Genomic DNA, 19,164 nt, shown 5'->3' on the forward strand with positions numbered 1-19,164 from the left:
TTACGAGCTACATTGAAGATGTAGTTGACATCTGCCGGCGTATAGACCCTGATATGACCGAAGATGGCAAGGTCAAGAACATCTTGAAAGGCATCGAAGACGACGCCTTCCAAATGCTCTTGGCAAGGAATCCTCAGACGGTCAACGACATCATAGCGCTTTGCCAGAGCTATGAGGAGCTGCGCAAACAGCGGCTTTCTACGCGCCGAGCTCCCGCTCCGGACGTCGCGCTTTCAGCTCTGAGTGATGGCGTCACTTCGGCTCCTTGCAGTTCAGAACTTTTCGACAGCATCAAGCAGTTTGTACGAGAAGAAGTGGCGCGCCAACTCTCTCTTCTGCCTGTCGCTCCAGCCTCAGAGCCGCGCTTGTCTCCAGATCTCCGTCACCTGATACAAGAACAAGTCGCTAACGCAGTACCACTTGCTCATCAACCGCCTCCTACGCCTGTGCCACTTACGTACGCTGCCGTTGTCGCCAATCCAAGGCCTCCTTCTGCAGGTAATCAATCCGGACTTACCAGCGCCTTTCCCTCACCTCCGCAAGCAGCTGCAACATATTCTCCTGCCCCCCCAAGCAGCTACTGGCCGCCACAGCAGCCCGCGCGCCCACCTCGCCAATATTTCAGACAGTCTACGCCCGCTGTTCTTAATCCATGGCGCACCCATGACAATCGGCCTATCTGTTATTCGTGTGGCCTACCTGGGCATGTAGCACGGCTTTGCCGCCGGCGTGGATGGTATCCTTTGGATTCTCCGAGGGCACAAAGTAACGGTTTCGACTCTCCGTCCCGTTCTGCTACTGCCGCTCAGCCCTTCGAAGCCTCGTCTCCTCTTTCCCGACCCTTCAATACCCGTCGGTCTCCGTCTCCCCGTCGGCGTTCTCTGTCGCCGCTTATCCGTCGTCCTGAAGCTATCCGAGAGGAAAACTAAGGACCGCAGTTCCAGAGGCAAGAACTGCGATCTCAGCGAACTCCTCAAGACCTCATTTATTTCCTGCGAACATCCTTGAAGTTTATGCAGAAGACATTGCCGTTCATGCGCTTGTAGACACGGGAGCAGCAATATCAGTAATTTCGGACCAGCTTCGTCTTACCCTTAGAAAAGTCGCGACGACTTATTCAGCCATTTCATTACGTACAGCAAGCGCTGCGCCGATTGAACCCTTAGGGAAGTGTACCGTGCGTGTTGTTATAAGCGGCGCTTTATACCATGTTGAGTTCGTTGTTCTACCTCGCTGCTCCCCTGCCATGATTTTAGGATGGGACTTTCTGTCCTCTCATCATGCCGTTATAGATTGTGCCCGTGCTGAACTCGCGCTGTCGCCATTCGGCACCAACGTTTTTGAAGATACTGATGACACTTCCAGTCGTGTGTTCGTAACCGCCGACACCGAGATTCCTCCATACTCTGCCGCACTTGTACCCGTTTCCTGCGTTGGGTTTTCCAACTCCACAGTTCTTTTCACGCCGTCTCAGCTTGTTGCTCGCCGCCATCCTTTCTTGCTTCCTTTTGCCCTTCTTGCCATTCGACAAGGTTCGAGCGCACTTTATGTATCGAACCTGTTTCCTTGCCCTGCCAGGCTGCTCCACAATGAGTGTCTTGGTTATGCCGACGAAATCGAAGCCAGCTTCCTTTACGATGTGCCTGACGACCCGTCTTCTCCTCCGGTTGACGCTCTGGCCCTTCAAGTTTCTCCTCCCACGCCGCCGCGTGACCCAGCATTTTCCCAGAGTATTGATCCCAACCTCACTCCAGCGCAGCACGCCCAGATCGTCCATCTTCTAGACCGCTTTCGCACGTCATTCGACCTACAACAATCTCGCTTAGGCCGTACTTCCACTGTTGTCCATCACATCGACACCGGCAACCATGCGCCTTTACGCCACAGACCGTATCGTGTATCCGCCACGGAGCGTAGCGTGATCGCTGAGCAAGTTGCAGACATGCTCCAACGCGGTGTCATACAACCTTCGCACAGTCCCTGGGCTTCTCCTGTAGTGCTGGTAAAAAAGAAAGATGGCACAATTCGCTTTTGCGTGGACTACCGGCGACTTAATAAGATCACACGCAAGGACGTTTATCCGCTACCACGTATTGACGACGCGCTAGACTGCCTCCAAGGCGCTGAATTCTACTCATCCTTAGACTTACGATCCGGGTACTGGCAAGTGCCAGTGGCTGAGTCAGACCGTCCGAAAACGGCCTTCATCACACCTGACGGTTTATTTGAATTCACCGTGATGCCATTTGGCCTGTGTAATGCGCCTGCCACATTTGAAAGAATGATGGACAACATCTTGCGCGGCCTCAAATGGCAGATATGCCTGTGTTATCTGGACGACATCGTTATCTTTTCACCGGACTTTCCTTCCCACTTACTTCGACTTGAACGCGTCCTAAAGTGCATCGCCGATGCTGGCCTCCAGCTTAACTTGAAGAAGTGTCACTTCGCTGCCCGGCAGCTGGTCATCCTCGGCCATGTCGTGTCGAAAGAAGGTGTACTTCCTGATCCGGCGAAACTACAAGCTGTTGCCCAGTTTCCCCGACCAACGACTTTGAAAGAACTGCGCAGCTTCATTGGATTAGCGTCATACTTCCGCCGTTTCATCCGCAATTTTGCCACTATAATTGCACCTTTAACGCAGCTTCTTCATGGTGGCCACAACCTTTCAACCTGGTCACGGGATTGCGATAACGCCTTCACAAAGCTGCGTCGTCTCTTGACGTCACCACCTATCCTTCGCCATTTCGACCCCAGCGCTCCAACTGAAATACACACGGATGCCAGTGGCGTTGGCCTTGGGGCCGTTCTCGCTCAGAGAAAGCCTGGCTTCGATGAGTACGTCGTTGCCTTCGCCAGTCGTGCACTCACTAAACCTGAATCGAACTATTCTGTCACAGAAAAGGAATGCCTCGCTATAATTTGGGCCATAACCAAATTCCGTCCGTATCTTTATGGCCGCCCGTTTGACGTCATAACTGATCACCATTCGCTGTGCTGGCTGTCATCCTTAAAAGAACCGTCCGGTCGTCTTGCTCGATGGGCCCTTCGACTGCAGGAGTATGACATTCGCGTACTGTATCGTTCTGGCCGAAAACATTCGGATGCGGATGCCTTGTCTCGTTCGCCATTAACAGACGAGGCTAGCTTCCCGAAAGCCTCATTGTCCGAGTCTTCCCTTGCTGCCATGGACATTCTTCTGGAGCAGAAGAAAGACCCTTGGATTGTGTTTGTCTTTCTCCTGTACGGACGAGAACCTTTTTCCACAATGGATACTATCCTTCCGTACCGCCCTGACTCCACGGAAACAACTACCCTATTCGAAGCTGCTGCACACGCAGAAGAGTGTCGCAAGCTTTCCCGTATATTTACGTCAGAAGACCAGCAACGCCAGAAGCACCATCGAGAAAGTTCCAATGCTCCTGTATCCTATGCTCCTGGCTCGCTAGTGTGGCTTTGGGTTCCAGCCTCTACCACTGGACTGTCACCGAAACTCGCGTCGAAGTACCAGGGCCCATACCGCGTGATCAAACAAACGTCTCCAGTCAACTATATTGTGGAACCCCTCGAGCTACCTTTGGATCATCACCGCCGTGGACGCGAAATTGTGCATGCCCAGCGTCTCAAGCCCTACTATGATCCGCCTGTGCTGTCCTACCCGTAGGTCACCGGGACGGCTTCCTTTTCCGCGGGGGAGATAACTGTACTGTAAAATAGGGAGCAGTGGGGCTGTGGCTAAGAGAGAGACAACGACGACGAGAAAGAACAACCTTGTTTCGGTGCTCGGTCGGCTACACTACCTCTCGCTGCTCCAACGTTCTAGTCGCGAACGCTTACTGCTCAAAGTGCTTCGCGACAATATATATATATATATATATATATATATATATATATATTACATTAGGCTATATGCATATTATGTGCGAGAGAACTGGAAAGATGTACTGAAGTCCCATTTCATGAAGCTGTGTGGTATGTGCAGAGATGATTTCATTGAAACCAACTCATGTGGGAAATTCGCAGCAGATTGGTAGGCATGATTTAGATTATGGCTGATGACACACATGTTGTGGTCGACTTAATAAATAGCATTTCGTGCCTGCGCATACTTCTGAGTACAAGATAAGCTGTTTGCTTTTACTACCACTATTGATAAAGCTGGATTATTGTGACTTCCTGTGCTTGTCATTAGTTTCAGCTTGCGCTTTATTTTTTATATTAATAGACGCTGTGTTCATTGTGAAATTGTGCTCAGTAATTAACCCCACTACGACAGATTTGTTTACTGTACATTTCACTCTCTTGAAGAACTAATCAAAGTGCATGAGTGCTCTTAAAGTGCTATGCATACAGTGAAATACAGCGTCATCATGGTATTCTCTAGGTGGTAATTTAGCTATTGGTGGTGCTATCTTGCTTTTTAAACTGCAGAGCAGATTCCTGAGTGTCTGCACACCATATTCTCAATTTCCTCCCACCGGCTTTCATGCAAGGAGGTAAGGGGGAGGGAGGGGATGGTATGCAGTATTTTATGCAATTTCTGTAAGGAGTCATTGAACAAAGTAATAATTGGGTGTGTTGGTTATCTTTCATATTAAAAAAAAGCACTGCATCTGTGTTTTGCCTTCCATTCTTGTGGTGCCGTGCATTGGTGCTGTATTTCCAAGATGAAGGATTCGCTCTCCCTAGTCTTTTATTGCTTTGGTGGTCTATTACTTGAATTGATGGGTGACTAAGTCCAACAGTAATGGCATGACCATGCTACCATTAGCCATTTGTGTCTGGAAATTCCTATGATCAGAATTGGGCGCGTGAATAAGAGAAAGTACTTAATGGCTATGGTTTTAGATGCACACGGTAGCCTCTTTTCTGGCTACCTCGCCTTTAGCTATTACTGGAGTCTACTTATAAGCTATCAACACTTTGATATGTTGAGAGACTCCCACATGATTTTTAGCACCCCTCCTAGTACCCTGGAAATGTTCGAGAGAATTCCAGTGCTACCTGAAAAACTCCTGAAAACTGCTCGATGCCGCACTGTGCTAAAAATAGTCATATGGAGCCTAACACTTATTCTTTGTGCTTTATCACGGACACCATATCCAAAACATACATTCCTTCTCATTTGTCTACTATCTATAGTTCTATGCATCTTTGGAGATCTTCCTTGTGTCAAATGTGGATAATTTGATGTCTTTTGTTAAACTACACAAGTATATCCAGGACTTTTCCAAGATGACCCTTCTACATGACCCTTTGACTTCCATGTAAAATTTAATATGTACATTATATCCAATATATATTCTTGCAAAAACCAAGCAGGATTCCTTTTTGTATCCCTCACACAATCTTTACTTTGCACAAGTATACACTTGACTTTCACAACACTGCTAATTTTTTACATTCAGGGCATTTTCTGAAGTGCAAGGATGATTTTGTACTGCCAGTATGATTTGTTTGCTTGAGCAAAGTGGGAAATGGCACGGCGGTTAGAATGCATGGCTTGAAGCTGTATGGTTGTAGGTCTGACCGCAGGTATATTGGCTCACGAATATTTCTTATGTTGTGCTGGGCCTGAGCCAAAGCATGACAAATAAGTAAACATTATCGTCTAATTTCTTAGCTTACAACTGCTGCTTACAGCACTCAGTCATTCTGTTGTCACCCAGAGAGTGCCTGCCTGGTTGTTTCTTTCAGTGTTGTAGTAGTATTTGCTTGCTTGCTTGCTATACCTTTATTGACGTGCTCATTATTGGATGTTGAGAATGCTAACAGGGTCTTTCTTGTTTGTGGAAAATTAGTCTTGCAGAAATCTGCAATGTGGAGGAAGTTGCAGGAAGGGACAAATTGTCGTCCACCTGACAGTAACACTGTGCTACTGCTCTATGGACAAAAATTTTTTTTCTGCCAGGTATCATTAATGTGGAAACAATAATTTCCAATTACAGTTACTGTAAAATTGTAGCCTTACCTGCAAGTTGAAAGCTAGGTTATATGAACAGTGCAGTGATTAGGCAAGTAACAGATGGCTGCCTCCACACACTGGCTACCCACATTCATATGTGTAATTTTAACACCGACCCTTACTGCCTCAGTGATGCATGCTGAAAACTATGCAAAGGTTTTATTAAACCTCTAGACACCACATTGAAGTTGAAGTTGAACGAAAGTTGGAACATCCCATACTGTCTTGTCACATCTTTACATTGCGAAATGACACTTTAGAATTTTTCCAAACAGCTTGTTTTAAGGTTTTGGATCATTTATGGGGCGATGCCTGCACTTAATTTTTTGCAGGGGTACGCTTGAAGGCACAAGAGAAAAGCCCAGCCATCAAGCCCTCCTCAGTGACCCTATGCTGAGGCACTCAAGCCTCTACGATGAGAACCGGTCAGATCTTGTTGTCTCCTGCCAGGTCTTCTCTGGTGGCAAACCACTGGCCCTACCTGTCCAGACCTCATACAAGCCCTTCACAACACGCTGGAAGTAAGCATTTGAGAGGAAGGTTATCATCATTATCATCATCATTGCCATTGAAATAGAACCCATGATTGTCCATTAGGTTCATGGGTTCCTTCTAGTTCTATTCTATTCTCTTCATCCTGATTAATGAAAAAACTTCTTTGGAAATCCATTATGTGGAAGCTGTGGGCATTACTGGCTAGCATGCCATGTACTGACTGGATATTGCCTGTAAAGAGAGATGTGTAGTTTATCTCTGACTCTGCATCATGCCAAAGGCGTGTCATGGGTGGTTCATTCACCCACTGGCAGGATGTGGAGACAATTTCTGTGGCCATATTTTGTAAGAATTCTTTTCCTCTAACTCTATCGCTTTCTTGTCACCGGCCGTGCTGAGTGACTGATCTGGTAATAGTAAGGGCGCAGTTCCATGTGAGACACTGATGAAGAGTGAAGAAAATGGAAGTTAAAAAGTCTCGTGTAATATATTTCATCCTTAAAGGCCCGAGGGCATCACATAAGGAGGGGCTACAATTCGTGTAGAATAACGCGTAATAGAAATACCAGCACAATGAACACAAACACTGCAAACGTGGAGGGCTCAACGGAATAAATATAGACAAGGGATTAGTAGGAGAATGGCAACATACAGAAAACAATGCACATGCAGCAATGCACACAGATCAAAGTGAATGTGTGATGCATGGTGAAGTCGGCGAAATATTCATGCGTTCTGAAGATGAGTGGCGAGTTTTGTGTGAAATGATTTCCGATCACTGCACAAAACTATGTCATTTGGTAGGGCATTCCAGAGAATTGTTGCATCGGAGAAAAATCAGCTGCTCATTGCTTGAGTATACTCTTTTGATACTGGCTATGGGGTGACTGTGGCTAAGTCGACTGGAAGTACAGATCGGTAGTGTTAACAGGGAGGGTCTTGATTCTGGGTGATAGTAAAAACTGTGCAGCAGGCAAAGTTGTGAGATGATGCGACGTGACTGAAGTGTGGGGAGGGAGATTGATCGTTTGAGTGCAGTGATGCTAGTTTCTTTTGAATATTTGAAGGTGATAAATCGGGCTGCATGTTTCTGGATCGTCTCGAGTTTGGCAGTGAGGTATGCTTGAGATGGGTGCCAGACGGACGATGCGAATTCAAGTTTGGGTCAGGCGAATGTTTGGTAGGCCAGCTTTTCCAAGTCATGGCAAAATAATGCTCTGAACTTAAACCAACAATGATTTATTCCCGAGATCTGTACACAACAGGTACAATCCAAAGAGCACGGCACTGGGTTGGCATTTGCCTTCTAGAGGAGAAAACGCCTGCAAAGTCACACATGGCTCTGAGCTAGGTTCACAACAGACAGATGCACTTTGCTACTGGGGCTTGATATCAGATGGGTCCTAGCATCTCATAGCTAAGAGCGCCAAACACTAATCTGTCAGGGGAAATATACGCACCAGATTGGGCGCTGTTGGTATGAAACACCAAGCCAAGGACGAGAAGGACCTTCTCTGCATGGTGGACAACATAGTGCGAGCGACACATTCACGCACTCAAATTTAGTTTCTTAATTTTGACCACAACATTGTGAGCGCATGTCTATTGTGCAACCCTTTCTAACTTACTCTTTAATTATGTCTACTACCTTCTTTCTGTTGATTACTGAACAACGTATTGGTTATTTCATATAAGTAGAAAAGCATTCAATCTTATTTACTGTTTTCGAGTGTTAAAGAAAGACTGATGCTTGTTAAAGAAAAAAAAATTGAGGCAGAAATTATCCTTGATGATTATTGCTTTCTTCAGCAACTACAACACCAATTTTGATGAGGTTCGTCGCATCTAAAAGAAAGTTAAAATCTTGTGACTGTAGCAAGCGGATTTCTTATTTAACCCAATAAGTTATTAATAAATATTGCTAGAAATCCCGAAATATGAAAAAGAAAGAAATATGAAACTATAAAGTTTACAGCTCTGTAACTAAGCAGCGAAAAACATCACAATCTTGTAAACAGCACATAATAACATATTTAAAGTAGACAAAATAATGTATTATACACTGTTCTGAAAAATACCATTATGCTAGTAGGACTTTTGCAAAACCCTTGTAAATAGTGTAAAAAATTCACATTAGGTGTAAATTAATATAGCAATTTGTCTGCTTTAGAATCTAGCACATGCGGTTTTCAGAACTGCTATATCTGTTTCTTCTTTTTCTTTCTCTTCTTTTTTTCAGAGTTGCAGATTTGTAAACGTCATGCTTATATTTTTTTAAACTTACTGATATTTAGCAAATTCTGTAAAACATGCCAAATCCTAAATCAAAATACTGCTTCTGCAGTTATTAGAATTTAACTTTCTTTTTCAAACACAACAAATTTCATTCAAGTTTGTTCAGGGGTTTTCCCATAAAAGCATTTCAGCATTTTACATGTACTTGAATAGATGGCATTGGAGTTGTCCACAAGCAAAAGGTTCTTCGTAAGTGCTTTGTTTGATGTTTCTTCAACTGCATAGATGCTACCCATTATAGATGGTAGCTGCCTATGCATACTGAAGTATGAGACATTCTTGCAAGTGGCAAGATTTACCCCTTTGGGGAACACGTGATTAATGACACCACCACATCCCATAGGGGTGACTCGGTTCGTTATGCTTAGGGTTATGGCAAACACTTCCATGTAATGGGGGAACCACTGTTTGGCCATATTTGATCTCTTGCTGCTACGTTCAAAAGAGCCCGAGCAAGTGCAATTCTGTCGTGCTTGGCCGCATAGAATGCCCATGAAATAGGGAGTCTTCTCGTCATGAAGACGCGTGACGACCGTGGTATAACAATGCTGGCTGGAGTAGCGACAATGGTGTGACAATGACTACCTGATGACCATGAGGAGTGACGACGATGGTGTAAGGCTGATGATGCGAAGACAACATGATGTCGATGCTGGATTGATGCCGATTGGACATGGTACGATGATATGAGGATCTATGACAATAACGACATGGCGACAGTGGGGTGATGATGCTAAATTAATTTTAATAGTATAGCGACGATGGCGTGATGACGGTGGTATGATGACAAAGGCATGACGAAAGTGAAATCGCAACAATGGTGTGGCGACAGCGGAATTGCTAAAGAAAAACAATGGAAGAACCACGATGGACTGATTTTGATGGCTTAAATACTGTGTGATGACGGTGATATAACACAGTGACAGCAGCAGAATAAAAGCAGCAGAAAGATGACAATGTCCTGTACCGGTCAATCGGGCCACCTTAATGCGCACTATATCTGATATTTGTTTGCACTGTGTCCGATACTAGCCAGTCTGGTCGCCTTAATTTGCACTATATCCAATGTTCGTTTGCACTATGTTTGATACCAGTTAATTGACTATCGTAATTTGCACTGTGCCCACATTTTTAGACTGCGCCATCTCTGAGTTCAGGCCACATTTTTCGGAGACCGCATGTCATCGAAATGTTATTGTGTCAGCATGACCGTGTTGTGACCTTGGCTCCGACTAGGCAAAGAAATACATTGCATTTAAAGCTGGTACTTCTACTAGTGGAGTTCATTAGCATTGAACAAAGTTGACTTATGTCACTAATGTTCTTATTTGCTTTATCTGTGCGCAGCTGGAACGAGTGGCTCAAGCTTCCTTTGAAGTTCAGCGACCTCCCACGTAATGCTGTGCTGGCGTTGACAGTATGGGATGTGTATGGTCCCCGCAAAAGCATTCCTGTAGGGGGCACCACAGTTGCAATATTTGGAAAGTATGGGTAAGTCACTGATCTGATGTTTTATTGCATGTGCAAAATTATTATGTTTTGGCTGGGTGGTTAAGTTGATCATTAAAAAGCTCGATTGTATCTGGTAAATTATAGGAACCAAGTGCATAGCCAGTTTCAGTTCACATGTGAATCTTTTCTGACAATTCTCACATTGAGTGTAGACCCTGTTTCTTTGGAGCTGAAAACTGGCCCAAGTATCTCTTTTTGCCCCTTGGCCCCTGGTTGGCGTGGAGCACTTATTTTTGCTTGATTGGATCCTTATGTCATCCTTGAGTGATTTAGCCTTTGCCGTAATCACCATAAACACGTTATGAAATGTTTTTCCTCTTTTTCTCAGTGCAGCATTTCTGACAGTGTCATCATTTCGGAGCGATGATCTTTCTGATTTTACTTATCCTATTGCGATAAATGTTATTTTGTCAGAAAGGTAGACAAATAGAAATTGAAGTAGGCTTGTAACAGACAAATATTATGACAAATTTTCAAAAAGTAATAACTTATCTTGAGTGTTACTATGGGTTCATACTTTAAATTGTTTGGCATGCTGTAACTTTGATTCCAATCACTCTAGATCATTCATTTTTGTGCCATTGCATACTGCGATCACTCAAGGTTGTTTCTATATGTCAGTAGTTATTACCCCATATACACTTTAGTAAATAGCCCATCTCCAAGCAAATTATATATATGTATATTTACTTTTATGAAATATATTTACGATGCAAAAAAAACTGAATATATATTTTATATTAGCACACAGAAATACATAAACTCAGCAAGTCTAATCAATATCTACCAAAAAAGAATAAAAAAAAAAGGTCTTATATGCAGGGTCCCCCTTAATACAAGATGACTTTTTATTCAGCATTCATTCTCAATAATTTACTGGCCATGGACAGGACTGTCATCAGACCTGGGAATTTTATTTGGAGGGACCAATCTGGGAGTGGCCGATGCTTTTGCTTTTGCAAGACATAATGTCATGCAGCACTTTAGTGTGGCAAAGAGCTGCAAATAGTTGTTTGGGTTTTGCATTAGAAAGCTGCAAACTTGAAGGCTTTTCTTGTGTGATTTATGTAGTGAATGCCATTGTAACAATTTTGACCATATTGGGTGTGTAATGTGCATCCAAGTTTTAAGTACATGGGTGTGTTTGCATTCCACCCCTTTTCCAATATGTCTGGGAATTGAACCCCTTCAGCAGCGAGATGACACTACAATAGATTCAACCACTACATGGTTACAAGAGGTGTTACAAGAGGTGAATTTGAGAATTGTCTGACTTTGTCAGAGGGCTGTTAGAAGAGGTGTGTGTCTCAATATTCTTTAAAGGCATCTGTATTTGTGGGTTTAGTTAGTCCTTGAGTACAGAAGGGGATGCTGCCTAGAGGCCCACTTTCCGGATGTTTCTCTATTGCGAGAAATTCAAGAAAAGCATCGAACTTGTTATTTACTTGAGCATTGTTGACATAAAATTGACACATAAATTGACCATTGACGTAAAATATTACAGAGAATTTAAGCTTTAAAAGTGGCATTCTTAAATACCATATTTATTCTATTACTATGAGACGGTTGCAATTATGAGGCAAGGGTGCAGTTACCAGCTGTGGTGGCTTAGCGGCTACGGCGTTGCGTTGCTAAGCATGACGTCGCGGGATCAAATTCCAGCCGTGACGGCTGCATTTAGATGGGGGCGAAATGCAAAAAATGCCTGCATCCCGCATATTAAGAGCACATTAGAGATTCCCTGATGGTCAAAATTATTCAAGAGTCCTCCACCACGGCATGTCTCATAATCAAATTGTGATTTTGGCACTTAAAACCCTAGAATTCAATTAATTAATTAAACGTACAGTTAGGAGAACCAAAATAAAGAGCTCAGGTAAGCAGACAGGGTAGAATAGCTGACAGGTTATTCAGGTTCGGTGCGTATTGCCTGAAATACTGAACAACCAAGTCCTCTGCCTCCCCTCCCCCCCTCTTGGAAACAATACTGGATTGGTAAAAAAATTCCCTTTCCTTTGAGGTGTGGTTTTGTGGGGAGCACGTGCCGCGCTGCTGTGAAGCCACACAAGGTGAAATTCACGCTGCTGGGACTTCACACCTCAAGGGGAAACTTGCATAAAACCCGAATCCCGCCTTTACTGTTAAATTTTTCAAATTCTCGATGCAGCTTATTCACACGAAAATACGGTACTGCCTCACCTGTTAATGTTTATTAGTTGCTACAATTGGTGCTGCCATCTAAAATTTGTATCGCTGGAAATGTGGCGCTGCTGCTGCCATATTGAAGCAATAACTGAATCTATCAGCCTCATATGTAAGACGGGTAGTGGGAAGGAACCTTACCATATGTTAGAATAAATACGACATTCCATGTAAGCAATCAGTCGTACTGACTTCATATTTGCCTTTAGCACTCCTTTTAAACCCTTAACTAGTTCATTACGCTGAGATATACAAGCTTACCTGGAGTGTGCATTCCACAAGCACCTATCTCATCGAAAATGTTAAATTGGCATGATAATGAGCTGAGATGAGCAAGACCTTTACAAATAACTTGTAGACTTGGTATGGATGAGCTAAGCTCACTTATAACTATAGAATGGCTAATGGCTCTTTTGCTGTCGGGCGATTAATTAGCAAACACTTGTTGGCATATATGGCTGCAAATTTAACCTGCTCAATTTGTGCCAGGGCAATGCGTCAAGGCATCCACGACTTGCGTCTCTGGCTTGGCTTCGAGGCAGATGGCAGCAGCAAGACGCAGACTCCAGGCAAGGCTTTTGGCTCCAAGGAACAGATGACAAGGCTGGTGAAGGTAAGAAGAGAAGTAGACAAAAGCGTATGTCCACAGTTGAGTGATTGGTTGGACAGTTCTTCATGCTTTGTCATTCTTTATGCGATTCGTCAGGAGAGTTCTGTAAAGAAAAGGCTGTTCTGTGTTTTGGGAATGTGTAGGATTGTCCAATGACCAGATCTTTTTGAGAAATTTACTGTAAAGGTATTATGCTAGTGTACAGTTTCCTAATTTTCTTGGACATATAAACTAAAGTGTAAATGACCATCTCTGCCTTGCTTGAACTTCCGCTACTTCAATAAATGGGTGGGAAAGCTGTTTGCGGTCAAGATTTTTTGTTTGATGACAAGCTGTGTGGAGCAGCTGACTCAAAGAGGCGGAATCTGTGGTAGCATGAAGTACAGTCTAAATTAGCCATATTTATATGTATTTGCTCTGTAGCATCCACCTCTGCTTTGGGTCCAGGTGGTGCTCAGTTACAATGAGTGGATAAAAAATAAATGAGAGAGACTTGGGTTGGCGTATGCACTTTACACATAGGCTTGCGCTGCAGCATTCAATTTGTATGCCTATGACCTGGTTGTCACTCCCTGTGCCACCAAAGAACTTGTTCTGTGCACCTTTCAGCTTAGCAAAAAGCACCGCAATGGCCGCCTGCTCAAGGTTGACTGGCTGGACAGGCTGACCTTCCGTGAGATTGAAGTGGTGAACAGCAAGGAAAAGTCGAGCTCCAACCAAATGTTTCTCATGATTGAGTTCCCCAGAGTTGTGTTCCGTGACCAAGAGTACACCGTCATCTATTTTGAAAAGGTGGGTGAGGCACCGGTGCTGTGACTGACTTATTTGGTTTCACAGCTGCAGTAGCTTTAGGGACATTTTACAAGTGTGTGAGATTATTGTAGTCGTGATCTGATAAGCTTTTTGATCTAGCTTATCACTGGAACTTTCAAGATGGAAGGATGGGACATGGTCAAACCATGAAGAGGAAATTATGTGGTAAAATAAATGTACTGAAAACAGTTTCAAAGAGAGGAATCTAATGCCATATGCCTTTGCCTTCGTTATTTCTTGTATATGCAGTCCGTGGTTTTCATTATGATTGCTATCAGTTGCCTGTTCTTATGCTATCTTTGTTTCCTGTCAAGGCAGATACATGTTAATCGCCACAACAAGCAGAATACTGCAAGGTCAAGGGCATTAACTGCCATTCTTTGCTGTGTTGCACCTAGGATGGAGATGACCCATGCCAAGCCAGCCTACCAGCAGAGATCGTAACTGTGCCGGATCCAGATGTCTCTCTTGTAAGATGTTTTCGGACACTTTTCTATTTTCTGGCACATTACAGTGCTGTTTACAGCATCTTGCAATGTTAGGCTTTCACTTTTGCGACTATGGTGTTGATTTCTGTTCCAGTGCAAAGCAATCAAATTCTGACTCTAAATTGTTAAAGTTGCTTTGGAGTATGATTTGTTCTGTCAAATAAATGGAAGATGCAGGTTGAGTAGAACTCAAAGTAAAGCAGAGTGATGCAACTTCAGTTTATACAGTGAACTCTCACTTGACTGCACTTCAAGGGACCCGAAAAAAGAAGGCTTATTTAATTGAAAGTTCACTAAACTGAATATTCACTAAAACATGGAACAACATAGGGCACAGCAGACAGTGAGTCAAAAGTGTAAAATGCAATTTGTGGAGTTATGTACATCAATATGTACGAAGTGTGCTACAGTTAAGTTGTTGCCTATCTAATCTTGAAAAAATATATATATATATATATATATATATATATATATATATATATATATATATATATATATATATATATATATATATATATATATATATATATATATATATATATATATACACACACACACACACACACACACACACACATATATATATATATATATAATTTTCATTTGCACTGGTACTCTTAAAGTGCAAGAAGTAACAAAGCTGTCCAGAGAGTCTATGTTTTTGTGCATTTCCTCTGGCACAGCTTGTTGCGAGACACGAAGTCCTGCAACTTCCCAAGGCATCTTGCAGCCTCGGCTAGAATTACAGGATTTAAATCTGCCTCTGACATTGCATCTTCCTTGTCCCACTCTTCTTCTTCAGGATGAACACTGGAAACAATTTTCAGATCTGATAGTTCAGCACAGGTAACGAGCTCACTGTCACACTGCACATAGCCGCTGCTGGAGGGGTGATTTGGGGGCGGTAGGCATCGGCTACGCCAACACTGCAGGGCGCAACATTTCAGTGAACTGATTTCAAAAATGTGCCCGGGTCCACTGATCAAGTTCGTTCAACTGAAATATTTGCTAGTCAGAAATCTGTTCAACTGAAAGATTTTTGCATAGTTGCGTAGTAAAACCGTCGGGGATTTTCTAAAGGTTTGTTATTCTGAAATACTCTTTAAACCGATGATCGTACAACTGAGAGTTCACTGTTAATAGGAGCCATGCATACAGTCCAGACAATGAGCTGGCGTGTCTTGTGTGCCACCCAGTAAACTGTGTATGGAGCATGTAGCATGTAGCACTGCACATCAAAGGGACCATGACCTTGCCTTGACCATGTGCAGCCAACAAGCAAGTGTCCAAGCCAGAAACAGGCATTCGAAGTCAATAAAATCTCCCTTTGTGCCTTTTCTTACATCCTTTCCTCACTGCTTTTCTTCACTTTCATACTTGGTGCTTAGCCTCATCTCTGTGCACGCATAACTGCTTTGAGCCTTTGTAGATATGCAACAGAGCTGCTTCAGAGGATCAGTGGCTATGGTATTCTGTTTATGGGTGTGTAAATATTTGAAACTCCCCTATAACAAATCGAATACTGGCTTATTCGATTTGGTCTTTGAATCATATTGCCACTATCTGTAAATACGAATATATTGCTAATAGTTTCAGAAGGCTTCAAATTGTCAACTTTGGCATGTATGTCAATCCAGTGGCCTGTCAATGGACATACAGCACATGAAATTACGTAGTGGAGTGCGCTTTACGTCACTCTATGAGCCAGCCACCCCTAATGTTTGTACCCTCCACTGACTCCTGAGTATGCGAATAAACTGCTTGCTTGCTCGTAAAGTACAATTTGTGCTTTTAATAAGTAACACATCATAATGTGCTTTGTAGTGACAGAAACTTTCTAACGCTGTGAATATACCATGTTGTGAAGATTGCTTTGTATTTATGGTTAGAACAGCTGTTATTCTAAAGCTATTCAAAAAATTTTTAATTCGGTCTCGAAAATTACTGTTCGCACACCCCTAATTCATTTGCTAAAGGTCAAGTCACAGGTTCCATTTCTGACTGTGGCACTGGCATTTATGCAAGGGGAGGATGCAAAAATACTCACATACTTAAGCTTTTAGGTACAAGTTTGATAAATGCAAACTGCCAAAGTAATGTGGATGGAGCCCGCTGTACAGCTTTGGAACATAAAACTTGCCAGCTTGTATTTAGGTCAAGCAGTGCATTGAAGTCCTATGTGATGGCAGCACTCATTCTTTCATGTTTATGCTATCTGTTGACTTAATGCCGACAAGCATGGTGGCTCAGCATGGCAGCTTGCAAGGTTTCTTGCGGTCAGTGGCCATCTGCCATGAAGCAGACGTGATGGGAAGATGGTGACAGTAGTGGGAACCAGGAACAAGGGCGCTGGTTCTGCTAGCCCATGCAAAGCATAGGTGGGGAAATTACAGCCTGTTTGAGCCCTTCAGTTTGCAAAGAGGTAGTACAAAAAAGATAAAGAAATGAGTGCCCTTCTGCATTAGATCTTTGGAAGCCACAAATGCTCTCATAAGAAGCTTTCATTTTTATAGTAATTTTAACCATTCAATGTAAATCCAATCATTTAGAATGACTCAGTTCTTTTTTATTACCAAGTTTGAACGATGGGCTTCTTATTAAATACAAGTGCGTATGGGGGAAAAACTGCGAGTAGGTATTTTGAAGCCATGATGTGGTAGTGAAAACTTTCCTTGATCAAGAGGCTTTCGAATGAACAATTGTACTAGTTTGAAGGCCACATACCTGTTGGGCAGTGAAATCATGAAAAGAATTCATATATTCAGTTGTGTGCAATGTCATAAGTCTGTTGTATGCGATGTAATAAGAAAGTGATATCAGCTGGCACCACATGACAAGTGTATGTGGTTAACATGACTATTCTTTGTGCCTTTACTGACATCACGCTATGCATGTTATCTTCTGGTGTCACTGTAAACATGGGATTGCGGGAATATTTTGGTTGTAAGTGACCAGACACCGTTTTCTGACTTTAACTAGCTGCCATGGTATGCACAGATGTGTTGCAGTTTTCTTTGTAGCCCGTTTCTGTTCAAGTTTGATGCTGTTGTTTGTGAGTGCTCATCTGACATTCATGTACAGCTCTCAGTACTTCAAACTCTTATACACTGACTCTGATACCTGCGATACCTGCATGTAGTACTGTGTTAATTTTCTGTTAGCAATGGGCAGGCAATGCAGTGCTTCTAGCTCGTGTGTTTGAGGTATGTCCACTCAGTTGTTCACATCATGCTGTGGACCATTTGCACATCTTTGTTTCAAATCTTCTTACTCCTACGCAAAAATTTTTGCCGATGCACTGGTTCTCATGCGATACTGTTCGTTCTTTGAGTAGTTTTCACTGCTTAGCCTTTATGATTAGCATATGCCCTGTTTTTAGGTACAAAGCAATGAGCTGCTTATTATGAGTCCTTCACACACTCTTGTCTTTGCAGCCTTGTTTCACTTTGCCTGCTTTTCATACATGATGCGCTGTGCAGCGTTTCTCCTAATGGAAAACTGTCTATGTACGCAATGTCTGACAGGAGAACCTGGTGGAAAGCAAGCATCACAAATTGTCGCGCAGCCTTCGTTCAGGCCTAACCGACAAGGACCTCAAGCCCAACGCTGCCACACGAGATCAGCTAAATGTGAGTGGAGAGCAATTTCATGGTGCAGTGCTTACACCAGCATTCAAAAAAGAAACGCCTACAGTTATGTCCAACCTGTCTCTGCCCTACAAAGAATTGGGATAAATTAGTTTAAAGGAGCAACTATAAATGCACTATGTTTTCAACATATCTTGAAGCTACTTAACTTACGAAAGGCTTTTAAGTAATTACTAACTAGGTAATTATATTATTATAAAGTTGGACAAGTGTACAGCTACCACTCTAAAAGAAAAAAAATCAATTAGTGTGCATAATGTTAGCCTATAATTGCAAGTATGTGTGCATAACAAAAAAGAATGTACAAATCAGTAGCATAATTATCCATAACTTAGCAATTCAGTTTTGGTAAATTTTCGGGTTGAACATGTTTAATATTATTAAACTAAATAATCTCTAGTGGTTGCTTTTTGTTCAGTGCTATTTTTTTATTTTTTATGCCTCGTGCTTTTTCATGTTGTAATATTAATTTGTTCTTTTTTATAGCACCTCCTGCAATTGGGATGGCAGTGTGTTATTATAGTACTTGAGTTGTAGAGCATGGTTTAGTTTCAGAAAGTTCTGTTGATTGCATTAAAAACTGGGACACGTTTATTTCCTTGTTGCACAGGTGATAGTGAACTACCCATCAACCAAGACCCTGACTTCGGAGGAGCAGGACTTGGTGTGGAAGTTTCGCTTCTATTTACAAAGCCAGAAAAAGGTAACTGTCGCTGCAACTACTAGCTTATGCATGTGATATGTAATGGATACAGTCCGGACATTAGTTGAATCTCGATAATTTGAAATTGAAGGGGCTGGAAATTTGTTCAAATTATATGGAGCTCAATATAATGAAAGCTCACCTAATGAGTACTTATGTGCGGAGCTGCATGACAAAGTGCACAAGCACTGAAATTAACACATGCATGATGAGTTGCAGTTCGTCGCTGACCGATTTTTTGGTTACAACCAGGCCAAAAATGTCTGAGTATCCTATTATTGTGTGTATAACCTCCACCAAGAATGCAAAAAAATGTAACAGTGTAGTCAAGATACAGATTATATGCGAATTTCACTTTCAAGTGTCACTTCATGGCAGCACACCCCATGCTGCCATGAAGTTCGCGGTAGTTGTGGCAAATTGGTGCAACCCCA

The 19,164-nt window shown here is 42.8% G+C and overlaps 1 protein-coding gene across 4 annotated transcripts in view; it reads left to right on the forward strand.

Moving 5' to 3' along the window:
* Pi3K59F (phosphatidylinositol 3-kinase 59F) overlaps nucleotides 1-19,164 on the forward strand; it is a 48,802-nt gene that overhangs the window by 2,762 nt on the left and 26,876 nt on the right. For 2 of the 4 annotated variants that reach the window (XM_065445849.1, XM_070531766.1), the window contains exons 2-9: nucleotides 4,432-4,496; nucleotides 6,298-6,486; nucleotides 10,103-10,246; nucleotides 12,959-13,082; nucleotides 13,689-13,871; nucleotides 14,291-14,362; nucleotides 17,905-18,009; nucleotides 18,638-18,730. In XM_065445849.1, coding sequence (XP_065301921.1) covers nucleotides 6,356-6,486; nucleotides 10,103-10,246; nucleotides 12,959-13,082; nucleotides 13,689-13,871; nucleotides 14,291-14,362; nucleotides 17,905-18,009; nucleotides 18,638-18,730 — 852 coding nt within the window. In that variant the 5' untranslated portion in view covers nucleotides 4,432-4,496; nucleotides 6,298-6,355. The remainder of the gene's footprint in view (nucleotides 1-4,431; nucleotides 4,497-6,297; nucleotides 6,487-10,102; nucleotides 10,247-12,958; nucleotides 13,083-13,688; nucleotides 13,872-14,290; nucleotides 14,363-17,904; nucleotides 18,010-18,637; nucleotides 18,731-19,164) is intronic. The other 2 variants (XM_065445817.1, XM_065445903.1) reach the window with 1 other exon arrangement.

The sequence above is a fragment of the Dermacentor albipictus genome, chromosome 1 (genome assembly GCF_038994185.2).
Source record: "Dermacentor albipictus isolate Rhodes 1998 colony chromosome 1, USDA_Dalb.pri_finalv2, whole genome shotgun sequence".
Classification (NCBI taxonomy): Eukaryota; Metazoa; Arthropoda; class Arachnida; order Ixodida; family Ixodidae; genus Dermacentor; species Dermacentor albipictus.